Genomic DNA, 15278 nt, shown 5'->3' on the forward strand with positions numbered 1-15278 from the left:
CGGTTCCTTGCTCCCATGCAATTCAGTTCAGTTCACTTACTCATGGAGGCTTCACTGCGTTCGGATACGCTACACCACATCTGCTAAGAAGATGCCTGACCAGCAGCATAACCCCGCACGCTTCATCAGGCCTTGAGGAAAAAGAATGAATTAGATAAAAAAAAAAACAGAAACATATGAATGAAATAAATGGGAAAAAGAGAAATATATATATTTTTTAAAAAAATGATTAAAAACAAAAAATCCCTGACAAGCTAAGATCCAGAGATCTGCATTTGCCGCTGTGTTCTGGCAGGTACAACCTGAGTGATTCCACGTGGTCTGCGGTGCCAGAAGTGGGGACTGGTGAGCATCCCTGGCCGCTGTACGCCCACTCTGCCGTCTTCTTTGAGGTGAGTGGCTGTGATGTGTTGGGCATTGTGGTCAGTGTGTGTGTGTGTGTGTGTGTGGTTGCACATAACTCTCAGTATGTATGTGTTGGTGTGTGTGTGTGTGAGAGATTGATTATATATCTGCAATTTGTAGCATCGTCTTGGTCTATATATATCTGCATATGATTGTGTGCATGGTTTTTTTTTGTGTGTGTGTTTTTTTTTTCAAGATGTCTGCCATAATGTTACCATGCACTATTGTATTTGTAATCGCATTCTTTCATGTGAGGCGCTCAGAGCCCATTGTATTGAAAGTTTGCGCCATGTAAGTTCTGTCTTTTATGATGGTGATGATGATAACTACTGATAGTATTATCATGACATCACACTTCTGCCTTCACCCCACTCAAGACATAATTATTATTATTAGTGATAGTAATGTTAGTATTATCATTATTATCACTTTTCTGCCTTTCCCCACGCAGGGCAAGCTGTATGTGTATGGCGGGGTGAGGAAGGGAGAGGTGATGGACGAGCTGTGGGTGTTCGACCCGGCCACCTCCAACTGGACCCACCTGGCCACGGCGTCCTCTGGGTACCCCGTGTCGGGCCACACGGCCCATGTGGTCGGCCGCACTATGCTGGTCTTCTTCGGCTACAGCCCCAAGTTCGGCTACATGAACCGCGTGCAGCAGTTTGATTTTGGTAGGTGGTGGGGTTTTTTTTGTTTTTGAATCCCCCCCCCCCCCCTAAAATTTTAATTCTTTTTTAACAATGATTATGAGGACCGTCCTGTCATAATATTAAAGTTCTTTTTAAAATTTGCTTTGCTGCTGTTTTTGACCTTTATCTACATTACTTATACTACTTGTTGTCTATACTTTTTCTTCTTTTTTTTTTTTTATTCAAAAAGAAATATTCTTGAGTATTTTAGTTGGTTAGATATTCTTTTTTTTTTCAGCTTTTTTCTTGGAGTTTGGGTTACATGTAATACAGAAACCATGGGTCCAAAATCTGAAATAGCATCAGACATTGGAATGAGCCAGATTATCAGATTAAAACGTGCCCATGATCATAAAGAAGCTTTATCAGTGAAATTGAACGTTTTTTTTTAGTCCAGGAATGAATAAACTTTCACTGTTTAATGTCTTTTTTCATCAGAAATAGTGGTTTAGAGCAGAAAGCCAATCAAAACATGAACAGAAGCAAGCATGGGTTTACCTTGATTTTTTTGTGACATGTTGATAGGGTAGTACTGAAGAATTACTTTTGAACTGCTGTTCAACTGAAAATTCTCTCTGATTACACATAATGCATGTGCAAAAACATGTACGATCATCGGCAATACATCACAAGATGTTAATTGTGCTTGCAAGTCGAAAAATATCGCTTCAGTTTTCAGTGGAATGTTCTTAACTGTTCATTACTGTTTCTTGTGGAGACGCTGTGGCAGAATGGGCTAGGCATTGGACTTCTAATCCAGTGTTCTTCAGTGATCAGGGCTTGAGCCCCTGTTTCGGCATGGTGAAGCACCCTTGTGAAAGGCACTTTACTCCAGTTTTCCTCGCTCCACCCAGGTTTGAAAGGGTACCTGAGTGTTTGGGGAAGGTTAAAGTGGTGGAAGAAGAGGACTGAGATTGGCCCTCCTGTGCTGAACATTTGACACAGTGGATATGAATTTTACTTCCAGGATTGCTGTAACAGGCTAAGGGACCTTAACCTCTGTTTTTCCTTCCGGATGTGGTGGTGGTCTCCACTCAAGGGGAGATGTTCACCCAATCTGGCTTTGCGACTAAGCCATTATTGTCATCAGTAGGGGGCTTAGTGGTGATGTCCTAAGTACGTTAAATCAGAACAGGCACTACCGAACACTGTCAAAGGGACTCAGCAGCAGTGCAGGGTCTCCTCTGGTGTGTGGCCGCCTAGTGACCGAAGATCAGTTGTTTCCTGTGGACTGATGGTGCTGGGACCGAGACAGATGAGCCTGGGTGTGGCTGTGCATGGGGGACTTGGAATGAGCGGCATGGGAGTAATGCCACTGAAACGATGCAGATGATGGGGCAGCAAAAAAACAACAAAAAACCCTAAACAAACCTATTTTTCTTCCCAGATACTGGTGAGTGGAGCCTTGTGGAGACGACGGGGTCTATCGTACAGGGAGGTTATGGCCACGCCAGTGCCTATGATGTGGTGGAGGGGAAGATATACGTGTTTGGCGGCTATCACTCTCACTCTGACTCTGCCTCCAGCTCCTCCTCCACCTACAACCTGACGGACAAGCTCTACGTCTTTGACCTGGAGACCAAAGAGTGGTACGCTGGCGATGGTCTTGTGTTGTCAGTTTTGTTGTTGGTGGTGGTGGTGGTGGAGGTTTTGTTTTTAGTGATGGGGTGTTGTTTTTACTGTATGTTGGTATATTTCATGGTGTGTATGTTTGTGTGTGTGTTTGTATGTGTGTGTATGTTTTTTTGTTGTTGTTTTTTTTTTTTTTTGTGTGTGTGTGTGTGTGTGTGCCTCATATATGTTTCTAGCCTCTTTCATGTTGCTATGTCCTTCTCAGTTTTTGAAGCTTCTCTCTTCTCTCACGCCTCATAGGGTTTATTCATTTGCTAGTGTGTTTAATATTAGCCGTTTCATTTTCTTTTCTTTTTCTTCTTTTTTTTTTTCTTGTGTTGAATTTTAAGAACTTCATGATGAATAAAAGAGATATTATACTGACTTTCCTTGTTTTTTTGTTTATCTATTTACTTGTTTACATCCAACCCAGAAATGGCACCTTTTGGGTCAGCTGGGCTTTAAGTGACATGACTTGGTTTGATTTAGTTGTTTGTTTCCTTTCCATTCAGTTTGTAAATTTCTTATTGATTTAATTGTGTTGTTGTTTATTTTATGTTGGTGGATCGTAATTTATATTTGAATTCTTTTAAGCATTTGGCTGGTTGCAGACTTAATTTCATGTTAGTAATTTTCTGAATAATTTACTTCTGTTTTTTTTTGGTTTTTTTGTAACCACTTTGGCTTAAACATTGGAGGGATGCTGTGTTTTCCCCTTTGTGGTGATTTTTTAACGTGGTTTGTGGTGTGTGTGTTGTGTGTGTGTGTGTGTGTGTGTGTGTGTTGGCAGGTTGTTGCTGCTGAGCAGTGGCCACCCCCGGTACCTGCACGCCATGGTGGTGCAGGGGGAGTACCTGCTGCTGTTTGGGGGCAACACGCACAACGACACCTCCAAAAGCCACGGCACCAAGTGCTTCTCTACAGACCTCATGCTCTATGACATCAGTGAGTGGCTGCCACTGCACCGCCATGGTGGTGATGTTTTGTAGTGTTGTGGTGTTGTGTAGTATACTGTAGTGTGGTGTAGTATATTGTAGTGTGGTGTTGTGTATTGTAGTGTGATGTAGTATATTGTAGTGTGGTGTAGTGTAGTGTGTAGTATATTGTAGTGTGATGTATATTGTAGTATGTTGTAGTGTGATGTAGTATAGTGTAGTGTGGTGTAGTATATTGTAGCATGGTGTAGTATAGTGTAATGTGGTGTAAGAAATTGGTTGTAAAAACCCACTCATGTATTCAAGTGAGTGTGGGAGTTGCAGCCCACGAACGGAGAACAGTTATCACTGGGGGTTTCCTGTGCAAGTGAAACCTGGTTTTATTCGCAGCATCATGATTTGTTTTATTTTTTGCCATGAGTGTTGTGAAAGGCATGGTGGTTGATTAACGCTGAGTGACGGGCGCAATAGCCGAGTGGTTAAAGCGTTGGACTGTCTATCTGAGGGTCCCGGGCTCGAATCACGGTGACGGTGCCTGGTGGGTAAAGGGTGGAGATTTTTACGATCTCCCAGGTCAACATATGTGCAGACCTGCTAGTGCCTGAACCCCCTTCGTGTGTATATGCAAGCAGAAGATCAAATACGCACGTTAAAGATCCTGTAATCCATGTCAGCGTTCGGCGGGTTATGGAAACAAGAACATACCCAGCATGCACCCCCCCAAAAATGGAGTATGGCTGCCTACATGGCAGGGTAAAAACGGTCATACACGTAAAAGCCCACTCGTGTGCATACGAGTGAACGTGGGAGTTGCAGCCCACGAACGCAGAAGAAGAAGAAGAAGAAGATTAACGCTGAGCGCTTGGTGTGGTGTGCAGAGTGTAACACCTGGCACAACCTGACCACGCCGCCCCTGAAGGACAGCGCTCGCTACGGTCACTCCATGGTCACCTACAAGGGGTAGGTGGACTTCTTTCAGCTTCTCTATGATCAGTATACATTTAGCTTTTTTCAGCCATGGTAGATGGTCACATGAGCTATAAACATCAAAGATAGATAAATGAATGGATGGACTGTGACTCTTTTCAGCTACAAACACACTTGCACCCATGTGATATAAGATATATACCTGTATGATAAATAAATAGGTACAAATTTTTTTTTTAAAGCCAGTAAAGAAATAGATGAGAAAAAAAAACCGCAAAAAAACCCCAACATTTGCTGCTTATTCAGTTAATCTTCATGAAATAAAATTTTTGACTGGACGCACGCATGTATGAACATAATTTTCAGAATCTGGAAGGTGAGGATCTGCCTTTTGACTTATGTGACACAACAGAACACTTTCTCCGCAACACTTTCTCCAGTACTTTTATACAGTTTTTACATTAGTAGAATTAAAGTAGGTAACCAATAGAGATCAAACTGGTTATTTCACAAATTTGACCTTACAGTATTCTATAGCCATTCACATGTAAATCAAAATGCAGATCCTCCTCCTCCAGATTCTGAAAATGTATGTTCATGCATGCCTGTGCCAAGTCAAAAATTTTATTTCATGATGGTACATTGTGCAATTATCCGGTATACAAGCTGAATCTGAAACTGCTGGAGCATGTGTGTTGGTGTGTGTTTGTGTGTGTGTATGTGTGTGTGTGTGTGTGTGACTCTTTATGTGTGCCTCCATGTATGTTTGTATGTGCACACATTGCGTGTGTGTGTGTGAGTGCAGATGTGTATGTATTCGCACGCGCGCTCGTGTGTGTGTGTGTGTGTGTGTGTGTATGTGTATGTGTGTTTGATATCAGTCATGAAGTGTTGTGGGTTTCTTTTGTTTCAGTGACCTGTATGTGTTCGGGGGATTCAGCAGTCTCATGCTGAACGATGTTTTGCGCATTGAGCTAGGTAAGTGAGCAGAAAAAAAATATATATGTGGATCAGTCTGAATGCTTTGACACTTCCTTTGTACTGAAAGTGAAACTATTTTACAAGAATATGCTCTCATATGACAACAGTCACTGGGAAAGGTTAACACTGGGAATGTGAACATGACAGCAGTTTAAAGAGAATTATGGATTGATGTGAGGTGTATTTGTGAATTGGAACTTTACATGTTAAAAGACAAAAATGATGCGTTATGAAGTGCTGGTTTGTTAAAGGCTGAATGTGACAGCAGTCTTTGGGAAAGGTTAACACTGGTGGGTTTAAACATGACACAATTCAGCGAAAAAGGTTGACATTGGGAATGTGTTGAACATGACAACAGTCATTGGGAAAGGTTAACACTGGAAATGTGAACATGACAGCAGTCACTGGGAACAGTTAACACTGGGAACGTGATGAACTGGAATGTGAACATAGCAGGAGTTTTTGGGAATAGTTAACACTGGGAATGTGAACATGACATAATTCAATGGGAACGGTGAACACTTGGAATGTGAACATGACAGAATTCAGTGGGAATGGTGAACACTGGGAATGTGAACATGACAGAATTCAGTGAGAATGGTTATCAGAATTCTGTGGGAACGGTGTGTGTGTGTGTAATTAAGTACGAATATGTTTTATGCTTTTGTGAGTTGATTTTTTAAAAAATCTTTCTATTAGAGCGCTTTGAGCTCCCTTAAAGGGGGGAAAGCACTCAACAAATATTCATTATTATTATTATTATTAATACTGGGAATGTAATGAGCATAGACAGCAGTACGTGTGAAAGGTGAACATGATGGATGTGGTCGCCACAGGTGACTGCAGTGGCATCAGCAACGACACGGAGTGTGCGGCGGCCGTGCCAGGCATGCGGTGTGTGTGGGACAACGGGAAGTGTCAGAGGCGAGAGAACTCGTCTTCGGCACAGGATGTCTGTGATGCTGGTGAGTAGCAGTAGCCTGTGTTCTTGAGGCTGGTAATGTGTTTGTGTGTGTGTTGTGGTGTGTGTGTGTGTGTGTGTGTGTTGAGTGTGTGTGTGTTTGCAGGTTAGTGAATGTGCTAGTTACAACAGCTAGCTAGTCCCATTGTATGTGTTAATAGTTGGGTTTGATGGGTGGTGTGTGTGTGTATGTGTGTGTGTGTGTGTGTGTGTGCAGGTGAGTGAAGTGTGTGCTCTAGTTACAACAGCTGGCCAGTCCCACTGTGTGTATTGACAACTGGGTTTGATGGGTGGTTTGTGTGTATGTGTGTGTGCGTGTGTGTGTGTGTGTGAGTGTGTGTGTGTGCAGGTGAGTGAAATGTGTTCTTGTAATATGTGGCTTCTGTTCAAACTGGTGTGTGTGTGTGTGTGAGAAAGAGAGAGAGAGAGTGTGTGTGTGTGTGTGTGTGTGCGCGTGCACGCGCATGCATGTGTGAGTATGCACAAGTTTTTATATTGATATGCACTTGTATATATCCTAATTTCTACTGTATCTATGTTTGTGTATGGTTTTTGGTTTATGTTTGTACCTTGTTATATACTTCCCCCCCAATATTCCTTGTGACCCCAGTACACTTGGTAATAAAGACATATTCTATTCTATTCTATTCTAGTTGCTAGTTACAACAGCTAGCCAGTCCTACTGTGTGTATTGTCAAGAGGGTTTGATGAGTGGTTTATGTATGTGTGTGTGCCTCTGTGTGTGTGTGTGTGTGTGTGTATGTGTGCGCCTGTGTTTGTGTGTGTGTGTGTTTGTGTGCCTCTGTGTGTGTGTGTATGTATGTGTGTGCTGTGTGTGTGTGTGTGTGTGTGTGCAGGTGAGTGGAGTGTGTGTCCAGGTTACAACACCTGCACCTCCTGCCAGCTGGCCGCCTGCACCTGGTGTGGGGACAGGTGCACTGCACACAACTGCACTGCTCAGGAGGAGACTGTGAATGTGGGTATTCTCTTTTTCTTTTTCTTTTTTTCTTTTTTTTGTGACGAAAAACATACACAAAATTGTGAACATACAGTGCAATTTCAGAAGGGAAAAAAAGGCTTTCCCCCCCAAAAAAAAAGAGAAGAAAAAATCCCTCTCTCTCTCTCTCTCTCTCTCTCTCTCTCTGTATATAATATATATATATATATATATATATATAGAGAGAGAGAGAGAGAGAGAGATAGATAAATAGATATAGAGATATCTCAGAAGGGGAAAAAAGGCTGCCCCCCTCCCCCCCCCCCAAAAAAAAAAGAGAAGAAAAAATCCCTCTCTATATATAACATAGATAGATAGATAAATAGATATAGAGATATCTATATCTATCTATATCTGTACCTATATATATAGTATCTATATATAGTATATATATATATATGTACATATAGAGATAGATAGATAGATAGATAGATGTAGATATATAGATAGAGGACAGATGCTACATAAATTAAGTATCCATGTCATCATCATACACACACATTTAAAAAACCTCACCTTTTTTCTCCATGCCACTCGTACAGGCCGGCAGCAACAGCACAGAGGAGTGCAGTGTGGAGGAGGAAGCGGAGACGGCAGGGTGCCAGCTGTACCACACCTGTCATGCCTGCCAGGATGACCAGCGCTGCATCTGGGAACAGACCAGCTGTAAATTCCGCACCGGGGCAGGTGGGTCCTGGAGAGGGTGCAGGGCGAGGGGGTTGGGGGCGAGGGGGGTCGTGGGGGCCGTGGGTGATGGGACCGGCTGCCACAAGAATGTTGCCAGCGTGTGGGATTCGTTTTTGTATTTATATAGAGCACAGGACAGGAGTCATAATGGCTGCCAGAAAAAGAGGGCGCTAGCCAGCGGGACAAAGGGGAGGTTACCTACTTCCGGGAGGTTATTGGCCGTAGTTTTGTTTTCTCCACATAGGCGGATAGTAGTTTGCACAGGCAGGAATGCCAGACCCCTGCCGGAGTCTGCACTAGTTGGGTTACGGTATAATATGTTATTTAAACGTAATTTTAGATAGAAAATTTCCTTTTAGTATCGTCTGTTTGAAAAGCTTGTGTGGGGGGATGAGACTTTCTGTCACATGAATGTTGCCAGCGTGTGGGATCCTTTTTCATATTTGTTACTATTTTGGTATCATCTGTTTCACAAGGCAAGAGAGTTATAGGTTTCAGTTTCTTTTTCTCAAGGAGCCGTCACTGTGTTCGGACAAACCCATGTATGCTACACCATATCTGCCAGGTAGATGCCTGACCAGCAGCAGAACCCAACGTGCTGGTCAGGCCTTGAATGCATGAATATATATGGATTTTGTGTACCTATCACAGTGGATTTCTTCTACAGAATTTTGACAGGATAACACTCTCATTGCCATGGGTTCGTTTTAGTGTGCCAAGTCCGTGCTGCACATGGGACCTCAGTTTCTCATCTGAACTGAATGACTAGGGGGCTTGAGTCTGTGCATGTCAACCAAGCAAGGGCAATCTTTGTTTAACTCTGGCCCCATTTACCGAATGAAGAGAGATTATCCTGTGTCCAGTATCAGAAGACATGACAACATGCGACAATAGAGAAACAATTAACGAGGAGAAACAGGAAATGTGGAAAAAAAAAGGCCCCTAAAATTTTAGCTGCTGGTATGCAAGGATGCAGGAATGGAAGATGGCTACCAGAAAAGATGACACATAAAACACACAAACAGAAGTGAAACAAACATGAGAAGATTTAGCAGGTGTCCCATGAAAGAATCCTAGGGACAGTGGCAATAATATGACACATATACAAGACAACTTGTACAAAGCGAAGTGAAACAAACATGAGGAAATTTAGTGGGTATCCCTCAGGAAGAGTGGAGATAATGTGTTACGATAGTGAGCCATGTCTCACTGTGACTGTCAGAACAGCAGAGGAGGCAACTGCTGTCCAGACTTTCTGGGCTAGAATTTGATTGTAGTGGAGAGTTTCTTGCCCAAGTTACATCCCCACTCACTCGGCCAGGAGGGTTTTGGACAGTCCGCGTTGGGATGATTCCCAAAGGCCAACTAGCCCCCAAGGCTGCAGCACAAAGAGCCAGTGCAGTTGTGCTTCCAAGTTTGAGAGTCATAGTCCTTGGTCACAAAAGACAAAGCTGGATATGATTTCCCATGCAGTGGAGAAACCAATGATGATTACAGCTCTCACTTTGCTGTTGCCCCAACTGTAAACTTGTGTCAGTCTAAGCTGAATGCAATTTCCCATTGCAGTGGAGAAACCATTGACAATTACAGTTCTCACATTGCTGTTGGCTCAACTGTAAACTTATGTTAGTCTAAGCTTTGTATGATTTCCCATTGCAATGGAGAAACCATTAATAATACAGCTCTATTAATAATACTGTACACATATGTCAGTCTGACAATGATGAAACCCCCCCCTCCCCCCCAAAACAACGATCAAAACCCATGACATTGTGGGCAGCAGCGGCCAACGTGACAGCAAACAAGACGGAGCTGCTGGCGGTGTGTGTGAAGAAGCCATGCGCAGGGCACAGGGACTGCCAGCCGTGCGCACAGAGTAACTGCATGTGGTGCAGCAACCTGGCCCTGTGCATTGACACCAACGCCTACGTTGCCTCCTTCCCCTACGGCCAGTGCATGGACTGGACCACCAAGATCAGCAAGTGCAACAGTGCGTGATTGTTGTTTTTTTGTGTGTGTTTGTGTGTGTGATTTTGTGTGTGTGTGTGATTGTGTGTGTTTGTGTGATTGTGTGTGTGTGTGTGTGTGTGATTGTGTGTGTGTGTGTTTATAAGTGTTAATTATGCACAGTAAATCATACCCTTGTATTCGGATGTATGTTGCATTCAGATGATATATTTCATATCTGTGTTCTGTGGATCCATAGGTATTTCTTCTATGTGTGTATTTCTTCTCTGTGTGTGTAAAGCGTTTAGACTTTGGTCTCCGACCGAGAATAGGCGCTATATAAGTTTCCATATCATCATCATCTTCATTATTTTTGTTTTCTTTCGCACCCCAAAAAGTTGTACAGTCATGATCCTGTCTCCTTTGTACAAGATCTGCACTCTATGTTATAAATGTATTCACAAATCTGCCCCTTCCTTTCTCTGTGGATGCCTTCACCTCTACACCCTGTCTCGCTGTCTCCGATCAGCTTCGGATCCACTCTGTTTACGCATACCCAGATTCAAACACTCCACTGTCAGCTGCCGCTCTTTCTTGGTCTCTGGACCTTGCATTTAGAGTGAGCTCCCTCCTTCGTTTCGTCAAGTCTCCGCACTCAGATCTTTCAGGTCTGGCCTTAAAACCCACCTCTTCCCAAGATAGCCTCCCTCCCCTGCCTCGTTCTCCTTGTTTTCAGTTTTTTACCCAACGTTATGCATGCGTGTGACTGACTGGTGTGAAAGCGCTTTGATTTGTCTCTGTACAGGATTTAGCGCTATATAAATACTCATTATCATTATTATTATTAAGATATGGCACTGTATAACTACTGATTATCATTATTATTATTATCATTGAATTAACCCTTTCACTGCCAAACTCGCATTTATGCAACAGCTAAGTAGAGGACCCATGTCACTGAAGGTGACCAGATCATGGGGTCTGGTATCCATTAACCTACTGCTCTTTATTTTCAGTGGTAGGATAGGCCATATCTTCTACACCTCACAGGAGGAATCCCCGGCCATTCTTAGAAGCCATATTTTCTGTGTTTATAGCACATGGGAATTTTGCATTCTAAATTGACTGGCGGTGAAAGGGTTAATATTATTATTAAGAGATAGCACTATATAAATACTAATTATTATTATAATTATTACTGTGTCCACAGCCACAAAGTGTTCAGGGCGCAGGTCGTGCAAGGAGTGCCTGGCCAACTCGCGGTGCGGCTGGTGCAGTGGGGAGAGGGACGACGGCCTGGGGGTTTGCATGGACGGGGGCATGGCTGGGTCCATGCTGAAGGTCGAGGGGGTCAGCAACGCTTACGGGGGTGGCCTGCAACAGCTTCAGTGCCCTGCGGACCGCTGGTTCTTCACGCAGTGTCCTTGTGGGTGATCTCTTTTCTTTTTTTTTCTTTTTTAAAAATTTATTATCTCTTATGTGAATGTCAGGCTACTGCTCATTTTTGACTCACTTGTGTAAACAAAGTGAGTCTATGTTTTTACCCGGTGTTCAGTTGTCTGTGTGTCTGTGTGTCCGTGGTAAACTATAACATTGACATTTTCTCTGCAAATACTTTGTCAGTTGACACCAAATTAGGCATAAAAATAGGAAAAATTCAGTTCTTTCCAGTCATCTTGTTTAAAACAATATTGCACCTCTGGGATTGGCACAAAAAAAAAAAAAGAGAAAAAGAAGCTAAATTATATGCAGACTGCATTTACTGTTATATATATAACAAATACAGAACACATTTTAATGATTAGATTTTTTTTGATTTTTTTTTTTTAATTCTCTAAACTTGGCACTTTGATCTGATATTCTGACACAACAACAACAGCAGTCATTTTAATCATTTTTTTGTTCAAACAGGAACTTCTTTTGCTAAGCATGAAAGTTATATTTATTTTGCATGTCTTTGGTGCAGATAGTAAAAAAAGGGAAATTAATCTGTAATTAATGCTAGGGGACTTAATTTGCTTTAAACTGATCTTTCTCATCTTAAACATTACATTTTGAAATTATACTCAGTACATAAAAAGCTTGTGTGTTTTACTCTCAGTGTACAGGGCTTTCACTATGTTCATTCACCCAAGTGGTCTTTTTCGGAAAATACTAAAATCAATACGAGTGGACTTTATAGATCTATTGGCTGAGCCCTGAAGGTCATGGGCAAAAATCAATTGCGTACACATATTTATACACATTCAAAGCGCATGCTCATATTCTTCGCGAACGCGAACAATGCCATTTTGTTTCAAGTTGTTGACCTGCCCGTTCAATCCTATATTCAATGGACAATACACGATAACAAGTGATGGAAAGTTGGAGAAGGAGACCGTTAAATATTTATTTAGAGAAAGATTTGTGAACACCTCATCACTTACTGGTTTATGCCCCAAACTGCCATAAAAATATCCACAGAATCAGTCGGAATTCACAGTTAAAAATTGTAAACCATGCGAGTTAATACCCTTGAATTGATGATACGTAAAAATTTCCAATCTTGACTTTTCTCAAAATGAAGTCCTTTTCACTTCATAAAAGATAAAAGAGAAATAGAATCAACCTTGTCGTACTACATTCCCAACGGATGTAACTAAACTTGTACATCTATCTAGATCTAGAGAAAACGGCTAAATGTTGCAGTGTGTTTGCGGGGATAGCCACGTCTCCTTTACCGCGGACTTTAAAAGAATTTTTATTTTTTTAATTTTTTTTTTTTTTTTTTTTTATTGCCCTTAAAGATTTTTTGAATGCCCAAGATACACCAGAATAATATGATTTAAACAGCGTTCTCATTGCAAATACCGCAATCAATTTATCACCCTTCAGAAAAGTATGTTCAAATATTAAAATTTAGAACGTGAGTAAGGAGCCAGGATAGTGTAATGGGTAAGACAGTTTCTTCTCACCTGAACACGCAGGGTTCGAATCTGGTTAGGACTTCTTTTTTTTTTTTCTTTTTCTTTTTTTTTAATAACCTGAAGCTTTATAATAACAAATACAGAACACATTTTAACGATTAGATTTTTTTGTTTTTTTTAAGTGTATCACAAGTGAGTCTTGAAGGCCTTGCCTCTCTTGTTTCTTTTGTTTTATTTTAGTCTATTTTTTCCATCGCTTATGTGAAGGTTAGGCTACTGCTTCTGTTTTTTCCTCATGAGCTATTTTTTCTATCCTTTTTTTTCTTCTTTCCCGCCCCCTCTCCCAACGTTCTGGAAAATCTGTGCTGGAATATTCCTCTTTTCTCTCTCTGTCTCTCTCAATTTTTATTTTTTTATTATTTTTTTTGTGATAGATAAAAGTGGATAACTATTAAGAAATGTCAATGAATAAATAAATGAATAAATCTTTAAAAAAAAAAGAAAAAAGATGAAAACGAATAAAGAGGTATATATATATGTGTGTGTGTGTGTCTGTGTGCTTTTGTTGTTTCTTCTCCTGCTCTGTATATGTGTTGTGTGACAAGCTGTACATGTGTGTGTGCAGTGTGCCAGTGCAACGGCCATTCCACCTGTGAAGCCAACAGCAGTGTGTGTAAGAACTGTGCCTTCCCCACCCAGGGGGGTCGCTGCGAGTCCTGCCAGCACTTCTACTATGGCAGCCCTGTCAATGGCGGCAACTGCTCCCGTATGTCTCCTCTCTTTCCCTCTCTCTCAGTCTCTCTGTGTGTAGCTCTCTCTGTTTCTGCCTCTCTCTGTGTCTCTCTCTCTGGGGTTGATCTTTTTTCTTTTTTTTTTTTTTTTTGCTGCCCCGTCATCTACGCTGTTTCAGTGGCACTAATACTCCCACACCGCTCATTCTGAATCCCCTTTACACAGCCACACCCGGGGTTTGTCTGTCACAAAGCTAGCCTCAGCAGTCCGCAGGGAAACATCAGTGTTAGGTCACCAGGAGGCCACACATCTGAGGAGACCCTGCACTGCTGCTGAGTCATTTTGGTGGTGTTCTGTAATGCCTGTTCTGATTTAATGTACTGTGGACTCCTGGGTTGTTCTTGTTCGCCATGTTCACTGTTGTCACATGAACAGACTCCAAGAACGCTTTGTGTGAGATCAAACACAAATGTTTTACAGCCATGAAGATCTGGTTGCAGGATGTTTCCCCCTCAGGCTGTCTTTTTACAGTACCTGAAGGAAATCAGTATTTTGGCCTTGATTTGATTTTGATGTTCACTTGAACAGACATAGTTTCATTTGTTTTCTTATATTTTTTTCAGTATTATTAACTTGGTTTAACTCTTTCACCGCCAAGTTTCTGTGTGAAAAACACTCCCCAGCACCAAATGTTTTAAAAACGATGCTGTCAGGCACAGGCTTCGGTTCATGTCAAAGCAATACAATGGGCTTGTTCACTTCAAACCTGGTCATGGGGCAAAGGTTAGTCATTGTTCTATTTTTGGGAAACTGGTTGCGGCTGTCAAGCTTTGTTACAATGTGAAAAATGGTCTTATCAACATGTCCCCTTGATGTTGGCAAAAGTCACCTATGGCGATGCACTGTCTAGTCAACAAAAGTTGCCAATGGCAGTGAAAGAGTTAAACCTTACGTGATGTTGACAGCAGAGCACTAAACAACATGACTTGATTTGGTGTGAATGCATTGTATGTGCAGAGTGTCAGTGCCATGGGCAGGCTGATTCCTGCAACCATGCAGATGGACAGTGCTACTGCCACACGCGGGGGGTCAAGGGAACACACTGTGACAGGTAACTGCTGTGAATGTTGTTAAAATGTATGGCCATCACAGTTTTTCGTACCAAGCCCCCATTCTTTGGAATCAACTTCCTCAGCCTCTCCATCACTCATCTTCGCTACAGTCTTTCAAATCCAGTCTAAAGACCCACCTTTTCCCCTCCTAAATAATTCTCAACATCTTCTCCCTTTCCAGTATGAACTTAAATGACTACCACTGAGTGAGTGAGTTTTGGCGTTTCAGAATTTGTAGGTTGTATTTTCGATTGTGTACTATTCATGATTGTCTACTATGACGTGTGTGTGTGCGCCTGTGCTTGTTTGTGTTGTGTGGGTGTTTGGGTGTGTCTTTGGGAGGAGGGGATGAATCATGTATTGTGTGTCCAATTTTTCCTCTTTGATA

General features: G+C 42.0%; 1 protein-coding gene across 3 annotated transcripts in view; it reads left to right on the forward strand.

The window, feature by feature from the left end:
- Nucleotides 1–15278, forward strand: part of LOC143293526 (attractin-like protein 1) — a 50014-nt gene that overhangs the window by 12634 nt on the left and 22102 nt on the right. For 2 of the 3 annotated variants that reach the window (XM_076604435.1, XM_076604436.1), the window contains exons 6-18: nt 296–392; nt 857–1076; nt 2482–2683; nt 3496–3650; nt 4519–4600; nt 5481–5545; nt 6385–6513; nt 7367–7485; nt 8049–8193; nt 9974–10183; nt 11351–11566; nt 13672–13812; nt 14796–14889. In XM_076604435.1, coding sequence (XP_076460550.1) covers nt 296–392; nt 857–1076; nt 2482–2683; nt 3496–3650; nt 4519–4600; nt 5481–5545; nt 6385–6513; nt 7367–7485; nt 8049–8193; nt 9974–10183; nt 11351–11566; nt 13672–13812; nt 14796–14889 — 1875 coding nt within the window. The remainder of the gene's footprint in view (nt 1–295; nt 393–856; nt 1077–2481; nt 2684–3495; nt 3651–4518; nt 4601–5480; nt 5546–6384; nt 6514–7366; nt 7486–8048; nt 8194–9973; nt 10184–11350; nt 11567–13671; nt 13813–14795; nt 14890–15278) is intronic. The other variant, XM_076604437.1, reaches the window with a different exon arrangement.

Source organism: Babylonia areolata, chromosome 19, assembly GCF_041734735.1.
Source record: "Babylonia areolata isolate BAREFJ2019XMU chromosome 19, ASM4173473v1, whole genome shotgun sequence".
NCBI lineage: Eukaryota > Metazoa > Mollusca > Gastropoda > Neogastropoda > Buccinidae > Babylonia > Babylonia areolata.